The 26,248-nt window shown below is 39.9% G+C and overlaps 2 protein-coding genes across 2 annotated transcripts in view; one reads left to right on the top strand and one right to left on the bottom strand.

Moving 5' to 3' along the window:
* The first annotated feature begins 32 nt into the window (after positions 1-32).
* On the top strand, positions 33-16,850 carry tti1 (TELO2 interacting protein 1). Its single transcript, XM_052090985.1, has 8 exons — positions 33-258; positions 2,437-4,774; positions 5,288-5,446; positions 7,020-7,168; positions 7,300-7,440; positions 8,100-8,304; positions 13,920-14,007; positions 14,137-16,850. Exons 2-8 carry the CDS (start codon positions 2,461-2,463, stop codon positions 14,336-14,338), a joined length of 3,258 nt encoding a protein of 1,085 aa, XP_051946945.1. The 5' UTR covers positions 33-258; positions 2,437-2,460; the 3' UTR covers positions 14,339-16,850.
* A 3,875-nt stretch (positions 16,851-20,725) lies between these two features.
* The window catches only part of LOC127618498 (V-set and transmembrane domain-containing protein 2-like protein), a 65,902-nt gene continuing 60,379 nt past the window's right edge, over positions 20,726-26,248 (bottom strand). The window contains exon 4 of the mRNA XM_052090988.1: positions 20,726-24,250. Within this exon, the coding sequence (XP_051946948.1) occupies positions 23,918-24,250 (333 nt within the window). The 3' untranslated portion in view covers positions 20,726-23,917. The remainder of the gene's footprint in view (positions 24,251-26,248) is intronic.

The following is a 26,248-nucleotide window of genomic DNA, read 5'->3' as shown; positions in this document are numbered from 1 at the left end:
TAGAAACGTCATCGAGACGCGCGGAAGAAACACAAGAAACATGCTGGCTGTGTCCATCTCATGCGACACTGTCACTTAATAATACTTCGCAAGTAATTTCTGACGGAAAGTCTTTTTTTAGGAGCTCAGTTTCTGTTTGATGACCAGCAATGAGGAATTATATGACATAACATTACACAGAAGTGTAGTGGCGTGATTATGTGCTTGAGTCTGCATAAATGCTGCAGATTATGACTTCTCCGGACTGAATTATTACAAGTAAGTAAGAGCATTTAATGGGACGTACTGCAAGTGAATGTTCAACTGGCTACGTTTGACCTTCACTTGAATTAAAATGAGATGTTACCATATAAAAATACACAACAAAAATACTCGTTTAACCCTTGTGCGTGCTTCGGTTTTTTTGTCTTTTTAATTGTAGTTATTTTCGATCATTTTGACTTGTTGTTGTTAATGCCAACGGGATATATTTGGCCAAAGGTGTGTAATTTTTGGGCAATTTTGATATTTCAACCTCAGTTCCTATAATACATTTATAACACACCGTGGACACAAAATAGTCACACTCAGAACCTTCAGGACAAAATTAATGCCCCCATTAAAACTGCAATATTTGATCCCAGGGCCATTGAAACATAATATCATGAATTCTATGATATTATGCTTTCATTCTAGAGCACTGGCTTCAAAACTTGCATTTTAAATATTTCCCACTTTTCTCATGTTTAGCCTATGGAGCAAATACAAGCTTTTCCCCTATTTTCTGTATTATAGAGCACTGCAGGCCATAATTAATAAATGATGCAGCTAAATGTGTGTGTGTGTGTGTGTGTGTGTGTGTGTGTGTGTGTGTGTGTGTGTGTGTGTGAGTGAGTGTGAGAAAAGCAACAGAGACATTAGTCAAGTCAAGTGGTTTTTATTGTCGTTTTGACCATATACAGTTAGTACAGTACACAGTGAAACGAGACAACGTTCCTCCAGGACCATGGTGCTACATAAAAACAACATAGGACAAACACAGGACCACATGAGATTACACAGACTAAATAACATACCTATGTAAAGTACACGTGCAAACGTGTGCAAAAAGTACAGGACAGTACAATAAATGACTAAAAACGAACAGGACAATAGGCACAGTGAGAGACAGTGCAGCGCCGACCAGTACACAGTAGTGCAAAAAGATGACAGTTTCTAAAAACGTAAACATAACATACTATGAGATAATGTTCTATGCACATAGCAGTTATTGAGGTAGCAGACAGTTATAAAGTGACAGTAATTAAAGTGCAACTCAGGACACGTGTGTGTGTGTGTCAAACCAGTCTCTGAGTATTGAGGAGTCTGATGGCTTGGGGGAAGAAGCTGTTACACAGTCTGGCCGTGAGGGCCCGAATGCTTCGGTACCTCTTGCCAGACGGCAGGAGGGTGAAGAGTTTGTGTGAGGGGTGTGTGGGGTCATCCACAATGCTGGTTGCTATACATTATGTAAAGAAGCTGGCATTTAAAGGGTTAAAATTCTGAAAATGAGTGAATATTTGGTAGTTATCGACTGATGTTGGTTAAAAAAAAGGGAAGTCAGTGAAAGTGTAAAATAATATTAATATATCATATATTTATGGCAGTTTTTTTGACACAGACATTTTTGTCCTCTGAGGATCTCTTAGTAACTTTTTTTATTTTTATTGTCACGCAAAGGTTAAGGTTTACATATATGCAAATGTGCACACATTCATAGACGTACTATAGATTTCTATACTATACTGATCCAGTACATTTTATAGCATAGTGTATGAGCAGTTGATATGAGAGTGACAGCTGTGACATGCTATACTAATTTAAACTATTATTCTAGTTCTTGTATAATTATTAACATTTTACCATATTAAATTAAACAAAAATAAGACTATCTATTTAAGGTTTAAAATATGCTCAATGTGCATTATATATAAAAAGTGATGTAAACAACAGAAAATTACATGTTTAATGTAATTTATTATAAGACATTAAACATGTTAAAAGACAACTTTATAATTGTCAAGCCCCTTTTCAGTTATTATAAGGTTCCTAAAATGCTAACAAAAAGTATCAGCAAAAACATTGAAAAGTAGGATATAATATTAGGGAGTGTGTGCTTGTAAGAAAATGTGAGATATTAATTTGCTAGAGCGAGATGAACAAAATATCTCTTCAGAAAACTACTGCTAATTTAATACTTTATTTACTTGATAAAGGTAATAATAAATATTAATATTGTTGGCTATTCTTTCTGATGTTTTCTGCATGTTTAGTTGTTTCCACTGAATAACTATGAAAATGTGCAAATTACTCCTCTCTCTTTGTCATACATTCTCATAATTGTGTTTCATATTAGCCTATTTTTCCTCTCTCTTTCTCCATCATCGTGTCTTACAACTATTATAATCTGCTTCACAGATCTCATAACTCCCTGCATGAAGAATGGCTGAACATCAGATTGATGATCCCAAGATTGCATTTGCATATCTCCGTCCATCCTGTGTGCTCCTGACCAAAGAACCTACAGCCGCTAATGTAAAGACTGTCAGCGGCCACCTCCGCAGTGTTAGCTATGGAGCTCTCCAACAGCTCCAGGACTATGTCCTCTTTCCTCTCAGATTTGTCCTCAAAACCCCTGGCTCCAAGCGCGAGGGTCTTGTCCAGGCGGTCATGGAAACCATGACTTATGTCCTGGAGAACACTTGCGTTCAGAGTTGGCAGTCTCTGCAAGATCTTTTCTCTGAGCTGTGCCTTTGTCTTTGTTCCCCTAAAGACCCGGGAAAGCCTGGCGTGACTTCAGAGGAACTCAAACTGGCCGTCCTGAAGTGCCTGGACACCCTCCTGCACTCTGCATATGGTGACATTGTTTTTAAGCTCTATGACCCGAGCATGTTGCCTGGACTTGGAGCGGCCGTGTCATTACTGCTTGCACTCACAGAGCAGGAAAAAGCCAGAGGAGTCCAGACAGCTGCACTGAAATGTCTCCTGTCTCTGTTTCTACAGTGCGATTGCTCGCAAGAACACATTGAGCCAGGACAGGAAGAGAGGTATCTGCTTGGTTGTGCCTTAGCCACATTTCTGCCTGGCATCTCTCGTGCCTTGAGCCTCGTGATCAGTGGAGATGTCAGACAGGGGCATGTGGTTACTGTAAAGGCCATGAGGGTTTGGTATAGAGCTGTAGGTCTAGTAATGGCCGACGAGCAGCTTCAGATAACGGAAGCAAAGGACACAGCAGCCGTTGAGATGGGGAGGGTTGAGAAACTCATTGTGAAGAGGACTCCGTCTTGGTGCAAGGACACATCCAAGCGTCTCTCAATGGTCCTACAAAATATTATTTCCTGTACTTCTGCGCACCCACACTGGAAAGTGAGGCTTGAGTTAGTGAATATGTCCCATCTCCTTCTCTCTCAGTGCAGCCAGTCTGTAGGTGAATGTATCGGCCCTCTACTGGAAGCATTGGTAGGTGCCATCAACGATGACGAGCCCAACGTTAAAAACAGGTGTAACACAGTTTTGAATGAGGTGGCGCAGAAAAGCCAAGCCACCGGTGGGCAGGACTTTACTGACATTCTGTCTGAAAACCTCCACAGCTTGGCGTCATCCTTACCTCGTCTCATGAGAACTACAGATGATCAACGCAAGCTCTTCCTTCTTAATGTGTTCCTGGGGTACCTCAAGATTCTTGGGCCCAAAGTGGACTCTGTACTAACTTCAGCAGTACATTTGGAGCGCATCTCCAAAGCACTGATGCAAGTATTGGAGCTGGATGTAACAGATGTAAAGATCATCGAGGAGAGAACTCTTATTCCTTTAACAAACCTAGGACCTGACATGCACCAAATGCAACCACAGAAGAAATACTTCCTCTTCTTCACAGATGACAAGATATTCTCGGCACTCTGTAAGATCTGCCGGACGTTGGGATACTACGGGAACCTCTATCTTCTTGTTGACTGCTTCATGGAATTGTACAAGGAGTCCTCTGTTTACAAGAAGCAAGCTGCTTTGGCTCTCAACGAGGTCATTGTTGGTGCTGCAGGCATTGGTCTGGAGACCGACAATTCCAGAATGGACTACATAGGAGTTAGTCAGTCCACACCTTCTAGAACAAGTAAAGAGGACTTGAGATCTTCCATCGTTTCCATCATTGAGGAATACATCAGTTTGGGTAACTGGCATCTCCCTACAGTTTCCGAGGCAGTGGACAATGAGACTCAAGCAAACTTGGAGTCTACAGCCTCCTTATTGCCCCATCCAGAAAGAAACTCTTTGCAGATACTTCCAACATCCAAAACACCAACTCTCCACCAACTGAACGGCAACATCTGGCAAATCTGTATCCAGTTAGAGGGCATTGGAGGTTTCGCCCTTGCTTTGGGCACAGACTTCCGTTTGCTTCTAATGACATCACTTTACCCTGTGCTGGAGAAGGCCGGGGATGAGTCGCTTCTTGTCAGCCAGTCGGCCTACAGCGCCATTTGCGACCTCTGTAAGGCTTGCGATTACAGTTCGCCCAAGGAACTGGTCATCCAGAACTCTGACTACCTTCTTAATGATGTTTCTCTAAACTTAGCCAGACCCAGCATTCACCCTCACGCTACGAGAGTTCTTGCAGTCATGTTCACTCATTCAGATGCAAGTCTGCTGCCCCTAGTGGCTGATGTGGTGCAGGACGTGTTAACGGCACTTGATCTTAGCTATGAGCAGAGAACGCCACAGTTCTGCACTGTGTTGCATTCACTCATGAAGGCACTTGGTAAGCAATAACTGACTGTTTTTAACATCATGCAGTATTGCTATAAATGAACTACTTGGAACTTAAAGCCAAAGCATACTTCGATTTTCCGCGTGATGCTAATTTCGTCATCAGCAGAGTACGTGTGGACTGTTTTTATAGGCACGCGGTCAGTCTGCGTTTGACTCGCTGTCAAAAGAGCATACATACTTTGATAGGTAGAGCACTTGTGTTAGATGGAACAGCTTGCAGAAAAAAGTATACCCAAGCCTTTATACTGATATAATGTGCATATATGTCAATTTTCTTTTAAATAGGCCTTGATGCACACGTACATCTCCCAGACGTTTATCTGATTGTAATTGCCATTTTTACCCTTAATTGTGCTGCATATCACAAGATAGTCACCCCAACAGAATATATAAAGATACATTTGAATATGTTTAAGGTTAATGACTGTTTTAATATTAGATGCTAAAGGATTCTTCATCTGTTATTTTGAGCCTAAAGCCGTACATGTCTGTTTTACTACAGTGAGATGGTTTCCCGCCAATATTGGACACCAGATGCCGCCCAACAAAGAGACCCAGAGGAAAGACTGTTTGAGCCTGAGGCAGTTTCTTCTTGACTATAAAAAACAAAAGGAGCTTGCAGAAGGCATTGGAATCGAGGAGGAAGATCCTGATGGTCTAGGTTATAAATGTTAATTTATTATTTAATTCTTCATTTGCTTTGTCACAATTATTAGTGGTGCTTGTTAAGTGCCGTTTGTGCTATGGACATTGAGGTGAGGTGTGTGTTTTACTCTTCTAAGCAATCGGACATGCAGTTTTAGCTTCGCTGATGATAAAACTGTAAAAAAAATATCCAATAGACTTACACTGAAGAAGGGACTTGAGCCATATCTGGAGACCAGAATATCATAGATAACCCCTCAGATTTTCTGGAGAAAATCTAAAAATCTAGTTGTGCTTCATAGTTTGCATTTGAATACTTGCACAGTAGATGATAGTCGTAGTCACCGTAAATTAATGGTTTTACCGTAAGTTCATATAAAAACTTCAGACCTATTTAGCAGATTGTGCAGACAAGTGTCTTACTAGAGGTAATAGAGCATTATGATCACAGAAGCTTGGTTTTTGGCTTCAGTCCTCAACATGCTGTGGCTTCAGATTTCTGATCGTTAAACCAACACCACACAGAGTCTTAATTCCCAGAACAATCCATTATTCTTGCCTTCCCACTGTTACACTGTAGGTTTGTGGCTTATAAGACACATTCAACAGTTATCCGTGTTAGAGTCTAGCCCACATTAACCGCTTTTCCACTATCGGGCCAGTGCAGGGCTATCAACTGGCAGGTCCAATAGCCTCGGACCTCGAGCCGCAAGACCAAAATCGACCTGCGTTCCCACCATCGGGCCAATAGCCTTGCAGTGTCACCCTAAAACCCACCCTTAATATGCCGCCCTGGTGCCAACATCACACACCCCGCCCATTTCACAAGCAAGAGGGAAGATCACGCTGAGGTATCATGTTATCTAGAATATCGAGTTTGTATCATATGTAAACATTAGCTAGCTATCTAGCTAGCAAGATAAGTTATCGTTGACAACTCGCCGACTGTAACGGCCATGGTGTCCCGAAGGGTCTCTCCACTAACAGCAGGATGATGTCCCATCACACCATTCGTGATCTCGAACCAGGGAAAGCTCTTTATTTGGATACCGCTTTGTCCATTGCGAGTTTTAACCGATTTGATCTGTGCCTGCAATTGTACATTTTTCCAGAAAATTTTTCCAGAACACTGTTGTGTGCTGGGGACACAACCTGGCAATTTCGGCAAAACTCCGCCTTTGACATTGACCCCGCCTCAATCCCCAGTTGGCCTTGTTTGGCCCAAGAGTAATCGGTGAGCCAAAGGCCATTGGCCCTGAGAAAGCCCTGGAAGCGCACCCTCATTTGGCCCGACAGTGGAAACGTGGCTATTGTTGCTTATTCTGGCCAAGAACTGCCCACTTAGAGAGGCCCAGCTAGAACATTTGATGTGAAATTTAGAAGCTGGTAGATCTAGAACTGACACAAATCGAAATAACAGACTGTGGTACAAAAAGGAGTTGCTTATACATATAATGGCACGGCAGTTTTTCATGAAAGTTTGCACCGAACTTGTTATTTTGCAAGATATTTGGCATTATTGTGCAATATGAATTCAGAGGGCAGTCGAGAGACTAGCATTACGAGATAATATACTCTCCTGTCCACAGACATCCCTCCATCAGCATCCACTTCTGAGGAGGACATGGACGGCCCTGATGTGAAAGAGGAACTTCCACTTCATATACAAATTGCAAAAGACGTCATGGAGCGATGCATCCACCTGCTGTCCGATTCCAACCTTAGAACACGACTCAAGGTTACAGAATTCACTTTGCATCTGTCCACTGATTATGATTTTGGCATCACCAAAAACCTGTTTTCTTTATTGTAACATGGAATATCTAGCACAGACGTGTTGTAATTGAATTCCTCGTGTGCCGTTTGCAGGTGTTGGACATCTTGGAGTTGTGTGTGTGTGTTTTATGTGCGAGAGAGAACGAGCTTCTTCCCATGGTGCACCGGTGCTGGCCTGCTCTCCTCCACCGTCTCACCAACGATGATCCTCTCGCTGTACCACGAGCTTTCAAGGTCAGATGATTGTGTGTGTTTGTGATGTGAAAATTGATTTCTCTCAATTAATATTCCTCTCTGAGTGAGTAGACTGTGTGTGGGAATTAGTGATGTAAATGGTCTGCACTTATATAGCGACTCTTTAACCTTAGCGGTATTCAAAGTGCTTTACACTGTGACTCATTCACCCATTCACACATTCATACACCAATGATGGTAGAGCTGCTATGTAAGGCGCTAGCCTGCCATTGGGAGCAACATGGGGTTCAGTGTCTTGCCCAAGGACACTTCGGCATGTGGAGTCATATTTCTAGTATATAAAAAGGAATTTTCAATATGAAGACAGGGTTTGTACGGTCTTGGAAATCCTGGAAAAGTCATGGAATTTTGAAACTGTGTTTTCAAGGCCTGGAAATGCCATGTAAAAACAAGTTACACTGAATGTTTTGGAAAAGTCATGGAATTTTCTAACTCTCTCTCTGTTTCAATCTCTCTCTCTCTCTGTTTCAATCTCTCTCTCTCTCTCTCTCTCTCTGTTTCAATCTCTCTCTCTCTCTCTCTCTCTGTTTCAATCTCTCTCTCTCTCTCTCTGTTTCAATCTCTCTCTCTCTCTCTCTCTGTTTCAATCTCTCTCTCTCTCTGTTTCAATCTCTCTCTCTCTCTCTGTGTGTGTGCAGGTGTTGTGTGTTCTGGGCGAGTCGTGTGGCGATTTCCTCAGGAAACGGGTGTCTAAAGAGGTCCTGCCGCGTATCACCTCCTCTTTGATCAAACAGTCAGAGATCAGTGCTCGTTCGGGGGCCGTCTACACACACACACTGGCCTACAAACTCCAGCTCGCAGTGCTGCAGGGTCTCGGGCCTCTGGGTGTTAAACTGGATTTGGGTAAGTCTCAACATCAGTGTCGCAAAACTACTGCATCTTTATGAATACCTACTGAGAGCTTTTGATCATTGATTACTCAAACAGAATGAAAGTCAATGGGAGATTTTAAATGTTGTTCGGACGTTCTGTATGATCGATATCATTTATATAAAGTTTAACTGATTTCTGTATGTCCTGTAAAATAATTGCGTTCAGTAATTTCATTAATAAGCTTTAAGGACATGAAATGCATTTAAGTTCTCTACCGTGCCTTATTTCGGAGTGAAAATGAATATTTAGTGATAAAATTACGTAGGATGCAACTTGATTTTATTCATCAGGATCACATTAGATTGTAAAAAGTAGGATATTTAAATGGTTAAAATTATTTATAAAGCTGTCAATCGATTATAAGTTTTACTTGATTGAATTACATTATATGTTGATTAATCGCAATAATCACAATTAAAGGAATATTCCGGGCTCAATCGACCGCATTTGTAGCATAATTAAACACAAACAATTATTTTGACTCCTCCTTTTCTTTAAAAAAGCAGAAATGTGACTCTTCATTTTATAAAAGTACTTAAATTCATTCTTGTGTATCATTAAAGGGTAACTAAACCCTAAACCAACTTTTTTTAGTTAATGATCTGTAAGCATGGGGCTTTATTAGCACTGGTCATTGATTCAAGTAATTTTTTTGACATTTGTGTATAAAGTGTTTTAATTCTACAATATATGGTGTAAAAACGTCTGAGTGCTGCCCTCTTCAGGTTGAACGGTGGCTACTGCAGTTGAATTTTCCTATTGGCTGTTGCGGTACTTCGTGACGTAAGCGGTGACAGCTGACGTAAGCAGGTTCCAGCTCACCACGCCAGATTCATGTACATGTCGTTGTCTTGCGAACGTGTGAGGAATAATAATAACATAGAGTCTGACAGCAGCTGTCAATTAATCCGTCACTACGAGTCTCAGGTGCCCCCGCTCAGCCCCGCACTCGGTTCGTTCCCTCTATCCCCGCTGGGGTCTGCCCACTTTTCCTGCATTTTCAAATATTTCTAGTGGGTGGAGTCAGACTCTGAGCAGGTGATTAGTTACCCTTTAAACCTGTAAAGTTGTTTAAATCGTTGTTTTTACAGTAATGTTAATATGGTAATATGTGCTTAAAAAGGCCCCCAGTTAAAGAGAATTCAATATAAAATAATAAATACAGTGAAATAAATAAATAAAAAATATTAATGCATAATAATAATAATTTTTCGCTGGTTTTACATTTATGCATTTGGCAGAAGCCGATGCAAAGATGCGAATAGATGCGGATTCGTGCCGGGTGGCGCAAATGGCGCGAATCGAACACGAGAAATCGCTTCATTCGCGTGAGTTGAAATGTTTCAACGTGAGCAAAAAATCTGCACGACGCGTTGTCGCGAAAGCCTATCGGCATTGAGATTGTCTGAATGTCACTGACGTAGTAGCAGAAGAAATCGATGAAATAACGCGAGTTTAAACGCACATTTATAATCCAGCGGTCAAACTTGCACGAGGTGAAAATGTTCTTTGCGGTGTATGTGAACACACCATTACAGCGTCTGGTTTTCAGCATCTCTAGCCATAAGCGCTGCATTTTTCTGATTTTGTGTCAAGTTAAATGTAGTTTGTGACTTTAAAAACATGTCTTGAGACCCCTGCACGCACTGCCCCCTGCTGACCGAGATCCGCAACACATGGAGGCACTTGAAGCTTTAATTGCTCCGTTGTTAGGAAGAATCAGTATTGCATTATGCGTGTACACGTTCAGTACACATTATTCATGCCATTTCTCACTCAAGGTGGCGCTGATGTGTCAGCGATTGACTTGATTGACATTTGCTATTTGATGAAGAAACAACGTGGAAGTAAACTATAGCAAGTGTAACACATAAACAGCATGATTTGACTATTGTCTTTTGGGTGTGCTAATGAAATTAATGAAGTTGTGTTTGGCTTTTGTGTTATGTGAAGCTCAATATGTGTTTGAAAATCAGTTGCATCTCATCAAATCTCCGTGTGGAAGTAATAAATCCTTTTCTATATTTGTTGCATCATCTCGTTGATATATGACGACAACAACAACAACAACATTTGTGATGGATATAAATGTCTATAAAGACCCCAGTAATTAATGTTTGGTGAAACACTCGTGCATTTAAGGGATAACCCACTATTGTTTATACAATAATCGCACTGAATTAATGTGTTGAAATGACAGCCTTAATCATTCAAGCGGTTACATTTTAAGTTGTTACACTTTGATGTACATGCACAATAGAGCGACATTAAGAAAGTAAATGGGGTCCGTTTTGATTTCATGTTGTCTGAGCAGTTGTTAGATCTCACCACCAGATGGCAGACTCGCATGAGTCTGAAGCAAACATCAGTCTGACATCATGAAGATGTGTTCCTGTGGATGGGACTTCTGAATTACAGATTACAGTTGAAGTCAGAAGTTTACACACACATTATCCAAACACATTTAAACTCAGTTCTTCACAATTCCTGACATTTAATCATAGAAAATATTCCCTGTCTTAGGTCAGTTCAGATCATGACTTTATTTTAAGAATGTGAAATGTCAGAATAATAGTCGAGAGAATTATATATTTCAGCTTTTATTACTTTCATCACATTCCCAGTGGGTCAGAAGTTTACATACACTTTGTTAGTATTTGGTAGCATTTGCCTTTAAACTAGTTTAACTTGGGTCAAATATTTCTGGGTATTCTTCCACAAGCTTCTCACAATAAGTTGCTGGAGTTTTGGCCCATTCCTCCAGACAGAACTGGTGTAACTGAGTCAGGTTTGAAGGCCTCTTTGCTCACTTAAGCTTTTTTCATCGGATTAAGGTCAGGGTTTTGTGATGGCCACTCTAATAACTTGACCTTGTTGTCTTTAAGCCATTTTGCCAGAACTTTGGAGGTGTGCTTGGGGGTCGTTGTCCATTTGGAAGACCCATTTGTGACCAAGCTTTAACTTCCTGGCTGATGTCTTGAGATGTTGCTTCAATATATCCACATAATTTTCCTTCCTCATGATGCCATCTATTCTGTGAAGTGCACCAGTCCTTCCTGCAGCAAAGCACCCCCACAACATGATGCTGCCGCCCCCATGCTTCATGGTTGGGATGGTGTTCTTCGGCTTGCAAGCCTCACCCTAAACATAATTTTGGTCATTATAGGCAAAAGGTTTGATTTTTGTTTCATTAGACCAGAGGACATTTCTCCAAAAAGATACAATCTTTGTCCCCATGTGCAAACTGTAGTCTGGCTTTTTATGGTGGTTCTGTAGCAGCGGCTTCTTCCTTGCTGAGCAGCCTTTCAGGTTATGATGATATAGGACCCGTTATACTGTGGATATAGATACTCGTCAACCTGTTTCCTCCAGCATCTTCACAAGGTCCTTTGCTGTAGCTCTGGGATTGATTTGCACTTTTCGCACTAAACTACGTTCATCTCTAGGTGACAGAATGCGCCTCCTTCCCGAGTGTTATGATGGCTGCATGGTCCCATGGTGTTTATGACTTGTGTACTATTGTTTGAACAGATGAACGTGGCTCATTCAGGTGTTTGGAAATTGCTCCCAAGGATGATCCAGACCTGTGGAGGTCCACAGTTTTTGGCTGATTTCTTTTTATTTTCCACACAAGTTCTAAGCACAAACGGTGTAAGAACATGCATGTAAACATGCTAAATTGGGGTGGAGGTAGTCAACTGTACCCACAAGGAAAATAAATATACTTTATGATATCTTACTGAAACTGTAAAAATGTAGAAAGGTTTAGAGGTAAGTAGCATTAGCAAGTCAACTGAAAATCCCCACCATGAAAAGCAAACGAGCATTTGGTTTGTTTCAAAGTGAAGATGGTTAAAAGCTGAAGGAAAACTGAATACTGATTGAGTTACCATGGTTATAAGAGACACCTGAGAGATAGGGAGAGACAAAGGTCATGCTGTATATTTCCCAGTAGCGTAGTGTTGTCTCTCTCCCTACCTGTCTCTCTCTCTCTCTCTTTCCTCTTTGTTATTCTCTATCCATCCCATATCTCTCTCTCTCTCTCTGCATCTGTCCCTCGCCTCACAGTCCCTCTGCATTTACCTTTGTAATGAGCCTCTACATCATGCTGCTTAATTAATTAATTAGGATAATGCTGCCATGGAGACTATTAGAATATATTAGAACTGTGATCTGTGCTCATTATGACGCAGCTGTACATTGTTTGTGAAATAGAGTATTAAATTGTTTCGTTTTATTTATTTATTTATTTATTTTTTTAGGGGAACTGAATTAAAACATCCACTAAAAATCACCTTGACATCAGTCGATTAAAAGTCATTGCAAAATCTGTTACTCTGCGCAGGCGACACTTGCTTTGATTATTTGAATGCAATGGCATTCATGCATTATTACTGTATTGAAAAATCTCTCATTTACTCGCCCATCCCAGATGTGTATGACTTTATCTGCACAACACAAATTAAGATTTTTAGAAGAATATTTCAGCTCTGTTGGTCCAAACAATAAAAGTTAATGGGTACCAACATTTGAAGCACATAAAAGCAGCAAAGAAATCAAGAAGACTCCAGTGGTTTAATCCATGTCTTCAGAAGTGATATGATAGACGTGGGTGAGAAACTCCTTTTCTACAATGGAAGTGAATGGGGCTAATTATTGGAGGGTTTAAAAGGCAGAAATGTGAAGCTTAAAATTTTATTAAAGCACCTACATTAATTCTGCTGCTACAACTTCTGCTTTTTTGGTGGAAAGTTGTTTAAATCGTCATTATTAGGGTTTTAGAGTTTGTTGACATTACATTTTCATGGCAACGATGTTGTAAAATTGGATATAACTTTACACAGAAAAGGTTAGTAAGCAATATTATCACACTAAAATCATGTTTACAAGCATATTGTTTGTCCAGTTGCTATATTTTTTGAAAGAGTATTTTAACTTTCAAAAACATGCCTACATTCACTTCCATTGTAAGTGCCTTACTGTAACCCGGTTTTTGCTTTTCTTACATTTACATTTACATTTATGCATTTGGCAGACGCTTTTATCCAAAGCGACTTACAGTGCACTTATTACAGGGACAATCCCCCCAGAACAACCTGGAGTTAAGTGCCTTGCTCAAGGGCACAATGGTGGTGGCAGTGGGGTTCGAACCAGGGACCCTCTGATTAACAGCCCTGTGCTTTAGCCACTACGCCACCACCACTCCATTATTATTTTCTTAAAGAAAATAAATTTTTGTGGTAATCAATATTATGCCACAAGTGCTGTCGATTGAGCTTAACTTGTGCTGAACCCGGAATAGTCATTTTAACCACTCAGTTAACTTTTATGCTGCCTTTATGTGCTTTTTGAAGCTTCAAAGTTCTGGTCAAAATTCACTTTTGCATTGTATGGACCTACAGAGTGGAGATATTCTTCTAAAAATCTTCATTTGTGTTAGTAACAAGTTATTAACATCTGGGTTGGCATGAGGGTGAGTAAATGATTTATAGGTGAACTGTCCCTTTAAATGGCCAAATACATGGAGAAGCCAGTTTATCTATATTAATGTGTATATAAGTTGAATTCTGAATGTCTGTTTTCAGCGGAGGCCGATCTGGATCGAATTTTTGATGCTTGTCTTCCTTACCTGAGCTGCCGTCAGCCAATTAAACTGCAGGAGGCGTGTCTCAGGTGTGTCCAACCTGTTCCAAGTGACTCTCTTATCTTTCGATTCATACATTTATAGGTTTTTTCTTGTAATTGGACTGTATCAATAAACAATATGATTATCCTGGTTTTAATTTCCATGTTTGTCTGTAGTGTTTTCCGGCACCTGATGAAGCTGGATGCGGATGCGTGCTGGTTCACTCTGAACGAACTCTTCTGTCCCGTCGTGTACGAACCGCCTCATCCGCTTCTACTGCCCGTGACACTGAGCGGATCGGACAAGCCAAGAAATGAATTCACAGACAATGTCCTGAAATTACTGCAGCAGTTTAATTCCCCGCTTGAGAGCATATAGGGCTCTGGTGATTTTAAAATAAGAGGGGTAAATACATGAGTGATTAGGTTATGACACTTCAAACCTGCACTACAACAGAAGGACTTGTAATCAGATTTCGTGAAGACTGTTTTATGTACAGAAATGCTTGTGTGATACAGTGAATGTTCTTGTAGGCTTATCGATCAGTGGCAATTGTAACTAGACAAATACATGCAACACTGGCTTGACAAAGCATTGTATAAAAGTTGTAAATCATTTTAAATGCTTGAATTTTGAAGGTTTTGCAGGTCCGACAGAAAAGGCCAGAGAGATATATGCGTCTATGCAAGGCTACAGTATTTTTGGCCACTTTGAAGGTCAGATGGAGGAGAACTGAAAGTCTGATTAGTTAGAAAAGAGACGGGACACTAAGTCAGAACAGTCTGAAGGGCTGTACCAAGTTTGTTGGTTGTATCTTAAGGGATATATCGTGAGGTAGTTGGAATACCAAGCATAGTAATTGTTTTTGACAATAAACAAGTGAATAAAGTACAAGAAATCTGCCCGTACAGTGAGGCAAAATACTGCCGTCTCACCGAGGCACGGACTCGACAAGACTCCTGAAGGTGTCCTGTGGTATCTGGCACCAAGACGTTAGCAGCAGATCCTTCAAGTCCTGTAAGTTGCGAGGTGGAGCCACCATGGATCGGACTTGTTGGTCCAGCACATCCCACAGATGCTCAATTGGATTGAGATCTGGGGAATTTGGAAGCTAGGGCAACACCTTGAACTCCTCATCATGTTCCTCAAATCAGAGAATACTATTGCCATGAAGGGGTGTACCTGGTCTGCAACTATGTTTAGGTAGGTGACATATGTCAAATAGATGTCCACATGAATGGTCGGACACACTCCCTCCACCGGCTTGTTGTCTTCCCACAGTGCATCCTGGTGCCATCACTTCTCCGGGTAAACGGCACACACGTTTACTCCATAAGATGTTGGTTAATGGAGAACAATAACTTTGTGAGAAACCGTCAGTTCCCCTCTGGCTAAACAGCATGAATATCATGTAAATATGAGTTATTTCAGTGCTGTGCAAGTATGAGGACATTGTGGCCCAAAGACAAACAAAGTAGTGGACTGTGGGATCTTCTACTGCTTATTTACTGTACATAGGAAAGATGACCACTGAGAGAAAATGTTTGTGAAAGTCATAATCAACCACTTTCATATTGTCCTTAAAATGCAAATCAACCAAAATCAAACATAAAAATATCTAATAGTGTAAAAATACTGTTATAGCTATAGTGAAGTATAAATGGGCTGACTATCAAACAATAGAAATGTTTTTCTACAGAAGCAGAGAATTCATCATTTCAAAGTTTTGGTTGCCATCCATGCCAGAGATCAGGAAGACTACGCAGACTTCAGAGGATGACATTTATTTGATTAATATAAAACAGAAATGTAATGTCACTCTTTGGCGTAAGCCCCGTCTGGCGGTCTGAAGAAGTTGTACCCGGAACCGTCATATCCTGCCGGAGATAGGAGGCAGGGGCGAGGAGCCTACCCCTGTGCAGGACGGGACTCAACAGGTGGTGGTGGGGTGGTGGAGGTTGCCGTGTTAGCACACTGAAACAGCAATGTGATAGATTGTGAGCAGACTTATAAAGCATTGGCTTACATGTGATTGGCTGGGAGTTACCTAGCTAATGGTGGGATGATGTACAGCTGTTAGTCTTCCCGCTAGAACTACGCTGCGCTCACATTTCTCATCCATCTGAAGGCTCTCTGGAACCACAATACATTGTCCTGTCACAAACCTTGCTTAGCTGAACTGTCGGAGATCTGACACATGAAGCTTGTATCCGCTTCATTTTCTGCAGTGTATTTTAGCGAAAGATGCCGGTATCCAGCTATATTGCTGCTGAGGGGTGGACTGGCCGTTGGGAGCACTGGGCGGTTTCCCGGTGGGCCGCTGGGTAATTTGGGCCGGCCTATTGTTGCGCGAGTATCATAAGGAACTAATAAGCGATACAGGCAGCCACCTTGTGCTCCATGCGTGGACGTGTTTTTAAAATGTCAATTGGTATTATTAGTTGACTGCCACATTATTGTCTTCATTGTGAAACTATGTTTTCTTAATGGCATGAATCACACTGAAGGCCCAGACTTAAAATGCACAGGCCGCCACTGTCTTTGAATAATCACAAAATGACAAATAACTGCAAGTTACAACAAATAAAATAACGGCAGTGTATATAAAATCTGCAAACAGTAATGCTATGAGCAGTGCATAGTCATTTGTATAATTTATTCATAACACAGGGAGCTGAAGTGCAGCTTGTTGAATAATGCTCTGATAAAAATGCAGAAAATAAGTCATGAAAAATATTATTTTGTGTCTATTTGAGGCTTACTTTGTTTAAAGTGTAGCAAAAACAGCACTTGTAAAAGCTTGTAAAATTTCACTTTTTCTCAAGAATAATCTGGGGAAGGAATTAAAGATATAAAGATGCAACAAACTCGCATAAAATATGAGCAATTAATCTGCAAAATGTCTTCAAAGTTCTACAATTTAAGAGGTAATTTTATTTTGTTTTACATATATTTATATTTGTTTATATTGATGTAGGTGTACATATTCTGGCCAGCTTTGTTTACATTTTTTTAAAGAAATATTTACAGTTATGTTAGTAATTGACACATTCTTCGCCTAACTATTTTAAACGTCATTTTATAATCTTGTATAGCTAAATAACATATACAGTATATTATTATTTTACTTGTTTCAGACTTTCTAGACAAAAGTTGAATGTTGATCTTTAAAAAAAACACCTAAAATACACACTTTCCCTTGAACTTTCATGTATATTTGAACCGACCATCTGCATGTTGGGAAAAAAGTTATTTGTCAGAGCTATAAAGTGCTTATTTTTAATGCTTTCTCTAAAATAATCCAGTTTTATATGTTTTAAAGTTGACACTTTTTGCACTGTGGGGTCTGTTGTCATGACAACAGTCAATAGAAATGTTGCACAAATTGGAAATTGAGCCAGAAAATGAAATGAGATTTTGAATTTATCGGCAATCAGATCAGACAAAATAATGATTCTTATAATTAGAAAAATTATGAATATTGGATCCAATTATTGGCCAGGCCGATATTCGGTCGAACCCTAGCTAGAAATAGTGTTTTAGTTTGGTATAAAGCTACATTTTCATTGTAGACATCTTTTTCTGCTGGCATGTGGATTCTCTCTATTAAGCTCCCGAGGGAAAGTTCTTCAATGGCATTGAAAGAAAGTAACTGTAATCTGATTACAAATCATTTAAATTGTAACCGTAGTGAAATAAAGTTACTAATATTTTGTATTTTAAACACGTAACAGCGTTACATGTCTTCCGTTACTCCTCAACCCTGTAATTAAAAGTGGGAAAACTATGGATTACATTCAGGATTATTCAATTACTTTAACCCTCCTTTTGCATTCGGGTCATTTTTGACCCGGGAGAGGTGTAGTCATTTTTAAATACCGCATAGTTTTTAGTACAGGAACCAAACTCTGGGACTTTGTTAAAACAATCAAAATACGCTTAATAATTATTTTTACACATGATATTATGTCGATTATGTAGACATGATCTATGAATGAGATTTTTTCTTATATTCACATCCCAAATTCTCTCACACACACTTTATTATTTAATTATTTTATCTCTCTGGGAGTGCAACACACACACACACACACACACACACACACACATTCCTGTACAAAACGGACGTCCTGTACAAAGGTTCATGCACACATTAGTCTAAATTGGGCTTGAAAAGGAAACTGTCCTCATTTTACTCTTTACAATGTCACCCGGGACGGAGAGGTGCGGCGACCTTGGTGTGCAGAAATTATTTCACCTCTAAAGAACTAAACTGTGCCAAAAAAATGACTAAAACAGCAATTGCAAGTAGGGTGGCCAGGCTTCGGTCCATTGTGACCACCCCTGGCCACCCCCTAGCTCCGCCACTGCACAGGGCAGCCCTGTATAGAGCTACTTAAATGTAAAAAGATTAGTCTGAGGTTAAAGCATAGGGCTCAGACCCCCCAAACCCCCTCACCAATCACATCACAATTATGACTTCCACAGTTGCAGCCCGGGAGGTTTGCGGCCTTGATATACACTTCTGGGCAGCATTCCCCAAAAGCATCGTAAGCCTAAGTAGATCGTAGAAACAATTGGCGCCAATGATCTCTATGATCAACTTTAGTTTGCAATGCTTTTGTGAAACGCTGCCCTGACCTGTTGGTTCCGAGCTGCTGTTCAGTCCCGTGTGGTCCGCGGGTTCCTCTCTGACAGTGTAATAAATGTGTCGACCCCAAGAGAGTTGAATTAAAGCTGCCTCATATGCTTTGTGTTAGCACGCCGGGGTGTTTTCGACACTATACTTCGCCATTTATCCTGCTGTCAACGCTGTACAGAGGCGTTATTATTCACCGGGCCCGAGTGGCAATGGCGGCCACGCAGCTCACGAGGCTAATGCAGTTCCCTCTTGGTCGCTTCTGATAAGTATGCTAGCATCATTAAGGAGTCAAACCGCTTGACATGAGCATTGTTTGAGGGACTCACTCCCATTTAGGATAACAAAGCAAACCGGAGAGAAGCAATAATGAAGAATGAAGGTGATTTTAGAGGTCGGGAAGGTGGAGAAGCCATTTGTTAGAACACAAGGCAAAAACGCCACCTTGAAGGGTTTTTTCAGTAATATAATTCATATATAAGTAGATAGTGTTGCCATGAATCTATCAATTTTGGTGCTTTAGGGAACAAGAGACAAGTTTGCATTTTTTGCATTCTCTTTAACAGCCCAAAGCTCAGTTAACAGCAGGGTAAAAGATGCCGCTGGGCCGCGATTAGATCGTTTGTTTAGCCAATCAGAAGACTTTCTGCCTGTCAATCATTAGCTGGATTTCCATTCCGGTATTTTTATGCGCATTTTGGGATATCGCATAAAAACTGCTGGACGGGAACACCAAGAAGCGAATCAAATTTTGAAAATGCGCTTAAAAAAAAACGTATGCGCTCGCTTGAGGTGGATACATCTTTTATTCTATAAAAAACGCACAAACTAAAGTTATAATAAAAGCGTCACAGTAGCTACAATTTCTTCAGAAGTGACGATTTTGTTCTATTGAACACACGGGATGGAAACGAGGCTTTACTCGCATATTGTTTTTACGATATTGTATTTTCGCATAAATTAAATTCGCAACTTGGATGGAAACATAGCGAGTATGCACGTTTACAGGACAGCCCATATATGCTCTTATAAGTGTATGGTGTCCTGCTCCCGCAAAAAGTAGACCTCGGTTGTTCGCGTTACAGATCGCTCATTACGCGGGACGCAAATTTAGTCTGCGTGCGGCCCAGATTTTCTCGACACATACACAGTCCTCGTCTGTGCCTATCATCTAGAACATGTTCGCATTCGCTCGCGGTCAAACAAGTATACGTTGATCCGCGATCCGATCTGGAACGCAGACAAACAAAGTATACACAGGCCTTCAGGGTCAGATGGCAGATTGCCCAGGGGGACCATCATCCGCCTCCTGCTCCAACACAACGGCTGCGTCCTACGGAGGTCGCATTTGTCTGCCGCATACGCCATCGAGGCTGTCTTCGTTTCAGAAAAGCAAGTAGGACACTTCGAATGCGACCTTCTTTCACAGGCGTATCCTTCGTGAGCACTCGCAACCCACAATTCTTTGCTTCAAAGAAAATGTCTGAATAAAGTAAATTTGCCCGTAAATATGATGTTCAAATGCATGTAATGTTAATTCCCAAGTTGAAATACCTCAGTATACGTGTGTAGTGTATATTATATGTATAATTATAGTAATATATAATTAAAAGAAATTATTATACAAAAAGTACACCTGTAAAATCGATTTACTTTTCTCTCAACATCATTATAATTCCCTTCTAGAGGGACTTTGTTCCCTTCTCACACAATGCGCTCGCGCTTGTTAAAGAGTGGCGTGCTGTCATAGCAACCATGTTACGTTACGTTTCCGCTCGTCCTTCGAAGGCCGTCTCGTTTAAACGAGGCTTGTTTAAAGGAGTTCCCTTGAAAGGACGCATCCTACCTAGTGTGCAGCCTTCGAAGCAAGACACAGCCAACTGACTCGTGTGTTCGTGTCTTTGAAGTACGCGGTTTTGGCAAAAGGGGGCGTGGCTATCTCAACGGTTAGTCTGGCGGCAGTTCCAAAATGGCTTACAGCACCTTTCAGCAAACGAATGAAGTTTCATGATAAAAGTGATGTAGTCCCTGATATGTAAACAGCATACTGAATGTTAAATGGTTGTGATGACTAGAACGTCCATCTTTATTTCAAAAGAGCATGGCAATTAAGATATATGATCAATGTTTTTATTTATTTGATAAAGGCATACATTGAAGGTGAAACCAGTCTCCTGCAGGACTACTGTAATATACACAATCTGTACACAGCTATTACTTCCAAAAACCAAAACTATTGAATCAAACCATAAAAATCAAATAAACCAGAAACAAAGCTGTTATTAATACCATTAAACATACTGTGATTGTTTTAAAGCTGCATAAAATCACAAAACATTGTAATATTGTGCGCACCATCCCTCCACTGATGAGACGAAAGCCTAATGGAACATTTTGGCACCAAGGAAATCACTTATGGTGCGTTCACATACAACGAGAAGCGAGCGTTTCACGCGGCGCGATTACATAAAAAGTCAATGCAAAGATGCGAATAGAAGCGAATTCAATGAAGCGAATGGCGCGACTCGAACATGCAAAATCGCTTCATTCGCGCATTTGTGCGAGTTTACATTTTTCAACTCATGCGAGAAATCCGCATGACGCGTTGTCGCGAAAGCCTATCAGCATTGAGATTGTCCGGATGTCACTGACATATTGATGCAGTAGCAGAAGAAATCTGGAGAAACGGATGAAAACATTGTTGTAGCGGTGTGTGACACAACGTCATACATGTACAGAGACCGGACGAATAAAGACGTCGCTCGGAGGAAAGTGATGAGGAAGTTGGACTTCCTGGTAAGTTCTGAAAATATGCGCGTATACTTGATTCCAGCGATTGGTCATACTTTACTATGAACCAGAGCCATATAGAGAGAGAGTTGCGACAACTCCATTGACTCCAATGGAACATTTTTTTACAGCAATGGCGGCTCGTGGAGCCTCTCAATAGTTCCCGGAAGTAGCAGCAAACACTGTAGAGATGCATCAGAACAAACCGTTTGCGACGCACCTTTAAAAGGTGAGACGTTTAAAGAATAATATTATCTTATTCTGTATATTATCAGTACATCTAAATAAAAATAACTTGTAAATTAAAACCTTATAGTTGAGTATTACTCATTAAATTAGGAGATAAGGGATGTTATCGGATAACTAACAGATTAGGCAAGGACTGGAGCTGGATAAAGTTAGTAACGAACACCCTATTAATTGTAAAAGCTGAATTTTCAGCCTCATTACTTTTGAACAGCAGTTTATATACGAGTATGCTTAAGTTGTTTTAAAGCTGAATATATTGTGTATATGAATAAGTATTGTAAGAATTATACATTAGATATATAATATTTATAATACATAAATAATTATATTACTATATATAGAATTGTAAGAATTGTAAACAATAAGCTTCATTTCACTAAATTTTACATTTACGTAACTGCTGCTAATAGTTAAAGTTCATTGACCCATTGTGCGGCGTGAGCTGGACATCACCTGTCACCAGCCTGTCTCTGTACTATCTGAAAAGTCATAAATATGACATTAGTTACCATGAGATTAGTGAAAACAATGAACATGAGGTAACATAAAAAGGCAACAGAAACCCTAGCCTGAAATAAGTTGAGGCAAATAACGGTAGCTGAACACTAATCCTCAAATATTAGCTGATTTGATCTTTAAAAAACAACATCGCTGTAACAACATACTCATGCTACATACATATGTCGGTGTGTTACAGAAATATATAAAATAAATGCATTTATTGACTACTAATTACCAGAAATCGCAGTTCTGTCACTCTACTCTAACAGTATGAAATGCCCGCCAAAGCACTTCCTGGAACTATCTGAAGTCTACGTGAATCACGTGACGATCACGCATTTTGAACTTCCGTTGTCGCAACTCTCTCTCTATGAACCTAGTCGTAGAAGCCCCTCCTCCTGTCCTTTTCCGGAAGAGCAGGGGGAATACTCGCGGGTTCGCGTTACTCAACACTTAAAACACACATTTATAATCCAGCGGTCAAACTCGCACGAGCAATGCGAGCTGTACATTTTCGTCGCGTTGTATGTGAACGCACCACTAAATGATACCAGTCCGAATAAAACCCTCAGACTGGTGCCTTTAACATTATATGTAAACAATGAGAGTAATTACAGCATGTAAATGATTGTTTAGACCCGAAGAATTCACTTTTGTCCTCTCTGGAGGGTTCTCACAAAACCGTCAAGAAACGTCCAGGTCATATTTCACCAAAAAAGTTTTTTATTTTTACATAAATAAAATGAAGATTATTATTTTAAGGACCGTTCAGATTTTTTTGCATTGTGAGATTATTTTTATTTCATATTATTTTATTGAATAATAAAAAAAAAATAACTTGACGTATTATATCATTTTCACAAATTATTTGTATCTTTTATTATTTTGATTTAAAAATATATAGATTTAATTTTATATTATGTTTTTACTTTTTCCTGATAATTTGGGAGTGAAATATAATCCGGACATTTCTCTGTGAGAGTCACTCGTCTGTCTACAGGAACACCGTATCAAAAACATGAATCCGATTGTAGGAATGACCAAAGAGTTTAATTCAACGGTCCGATTTGGTTGTTTGCTCTTTAGCAAATATTATTAGAAACATTTGTGACATGCACTCGCTGTTCTAAACACACATCTACTGCTATTTTTATACAGAAATATACATCTTGTTTTAAAGGAAAAGTTCACCCAAAAGAGAAAATTCTGTAATAATTTATTCACTCTCATGTAGTTCCAAACATATTCAACTTTCTTTCTTCTGTGGAACACAAAATTATATTATTTTGACAAATATTTTGAAAGTATACTGTAAGAATGAATTTTCTTATTGAGTATTTTTGTCTTTTTTTCCAAGTAGAAATATCTCAACATTCTTAAAAGAAGATAAAGGTTTATTTTTTTAATAAATGTAGTAACGTTTATGCTTCCAAATTCCATTTTTCAGTTACCGGAATTTTTTATTTTGCCATGGAGGCTGTTTTGAGCTCCATAAAGGACAAAAAAGCACTATAAAAGAACTATTAAAATATTACAAAAGTTGTCTATACGACTTGTGTGCTATATTCCAAGTCTTCTGAAGCCATACGATATCTTTGGAAAAGAGCAGTGTGAACATTCTTCAAAATATCTCCTTTTGTGTTCCACGGAATAAAGCCATACTGGTTTGGAACAGCATGAGGGTGAGTAAACGACAGCGGAGTTGTAATTATTGTGTGAACTATTTCTTTAAGGTGTAGGGCTCTTGGCGGGAGGAACTGAGGGTTAAACGGAGGAACTTAAAGTGCACAGCTCTCTATGCAGTCAGTGGAACTATCATCAGCGGACCTCTTCCTGAGCTCTCGGCCGGGTTTGTGGTGCCCGTGCTGCACCGGCTGGTGCTTGTGGTGCTCGGACGGCAGAAGTTCCTCTTGTGATGTTGCCCCCTGCTGGGGCGGAGGAGCCGCGTTCCCCTCGCCATGCTCCACCTGTAGGTATGCCCGCACGCGATGGTGGCGCAGTTTACTGTCGCTGAAATCGATGACGCGGCATTCATACGTGCCCTCGTCCGTTGGCTTCACACTGGATAGACGCAGCTTGTGGGAGATGTTGCTACCGGCAACCTTCACCACCTACGGAAAGCGGAAATGAGAGTTGGTTATCTCTAAGGAGACGATAAATCATGATCAGTGTATTAAGTAACGATTGAGCCTCATACACTGAGTGTGTGTGCTGAATTAAAATGGACTACTGAGGCAGTAGATATGAAGTGTATAATATGCCAAAATATGAACTGACATACATCAGATCTATAACTATACAGCCTTGAAATATAAAGACTTCTATGCTTATCAGCGAACAGTCTCAGTCAGCATTTGCAGTTATTGTTTTATTTGAAACTTCACCTTGATTTCAAGCCCTGTGAGCTGAAATGGGCCCCTGAATCACAGAACATAAGGGCCCCTGTGTGCCTCATTATCTGCTTCTGAGAACCAGCAATTGAGGCGATAGGATGATGTAATCAGATAAAGTACCCCAATGAAGTTTGCGACAGTCATTGACAAATGATGATGGGGAAATGACAAAAGCACAGCACCACCCCCTTAGAGTTGTAATCCATGAACCAACCCAACCAACGGTTGTGAATCGCAACATTGCTAACTTTGATTTGATGCAATAAATGTACAAGATGTATTTAGGGCGGGAATCAACTCCAATCCCATGAAGCATTGTGAATGACATAATCTAATTAAAAACAATGGATTTATAATAGTTGATAGCAAGTATAGAAACACTATATATTTACTGCAAAGTATTATGATATATACAAATATAAATCAATAGTTTGAAAGTGTAGGGAGACAGTGTAGAGTGCGTCATGGGCGTGGGCAGTCACTGCAGAGCACCTTTGCTGCACTTTGTTTGCTGTGATTCTCTGATTGGTCGATTTTTCTCTGCTGGATAATGGGTAGTGTAGGTCAAATCATACATTTCCCGATTTAATTCAAAAATATTTTTTAAATGAAGCTGAAATAACGTGAACTGATACATATACCATCGATTAAGCTCACTTTTGGTGGAGTAAAAATAGCAGAAAAGATGACATACTTTCTAATAGAGATGTGTGCATTAGTAGCCGAATATTCGAATATTCGTTCTGCAATAATTATTCGAATAGTAAAAAGTAAAAGAAAGTTTTGCTGGCCATATATACGGTGAGATGCATGTTAAATCCTGAACATGCAAACTAAAACTGGCAGTTATAACAGAATGCACTGGGTGGCGCTGTTGAGTGTGGACACGAGTTGATCGCATTTGTTGAGCAACCGGTTCAGTACGTTCAGATGGACACCAGAAAGCTGGGTCCCTGTTTAAATGTACTGGATTAGCGGTGCACACTTTATTCTCGTATATGTGCAGCTTGTCATAAAGCAGCGTTCCCGTAGCAACAGAATCCCGCGACGCTTCTGTAAACAACAAACATGGCATCCGAGACTATGCTAGCTGAGGTAAGGGACATTCCATCATTTAAACGTGTGTATAAATGAGTAAGTTTACAGAGCACGAGGATATTTGTTTGTTTGTTTTTCTCAACAAAAACATGAGATACAATATGAGCATGACGACTATTATATGCCGAGTGTTTATAGTCGTCCTGTACGTTAATTGCGTCAGTCTACTTCATTAGCGGATCCTTTTTCTTCGCTTTCCGTGAGCTTAAATGCTTTTTTTACGCATTGCTTGTTTAAATATATATTTATAAAAAACACAGGACAATATATAAGCTTGTTTTGATTATAATTAGAAGCTTGTTTTTTTTATGACTAAAAAAAATCATTTTACAATGTCTCTTTCTCATTAATTACCTTCAATTAAATAACAGAATATTCGTTTTTTATGAGCTTAAATATTCGAATATTCTATTAATTAATTGAAGGTAATTAATGAGTTAGAGATGTTGTAAAATTATTTTAATAGTCATATTTATTTGCTTATTTGAGTAAATTTCTCTGGGAAATAAAATAAGTACATAAGTACAACTTTTCGAAGCCGGTGTTCCCAGCATGCACCGGACTTAATTAACCAGCATGCACGGTTTCACTGTTTGCACATTTATTTAAACAGTTTTT

The sequence above is a fragment of the Xyrauchen texanus genome, chromosome 25 (assembly GCF_025860055.1).
Source record: "Xyrauchen texanus isolate HMW12.3.18 chromosome 25, RBS_HiC_50CHRs, whole genome shotgun sequence".
Lineage (NCBI taxonomy): Eukaryota > Metazoa > Chordata > Actinopteri > Cypriniformes > Catostomidae > Xyrauchen > Xyrauchen texanus.
The sequence above is the reverse complement of the archived record's forward strand: the minus strand, read 5'-3'. Positions and strand labels throughout refer to the sequence as shown.

Bases quoted from the DNA above. Each gene is read 5' to 3' on its own strand.
- tti1 (XM_052090985.1), top strand. From the start codon at position 2,461: ATGGCTGAACATCAGATTGATGATCCCAAGATTGCATTTGCATATCTC. The intron at 7,169-7,299 runs GTTACAGAATTC...TGCCGTTTGCAG, and splicing joins ACCTTAGAACACGACTCAAG to GTGTTGGACATCTTGGAGTT. The intron at 8,305-13,919 runs GTAAGTCTCAAC...GTCTGTTTTCAG, and splicing joins GGGTGTTAAACTGGATTTGG to CGGAGGCCGATCTGGATCGA.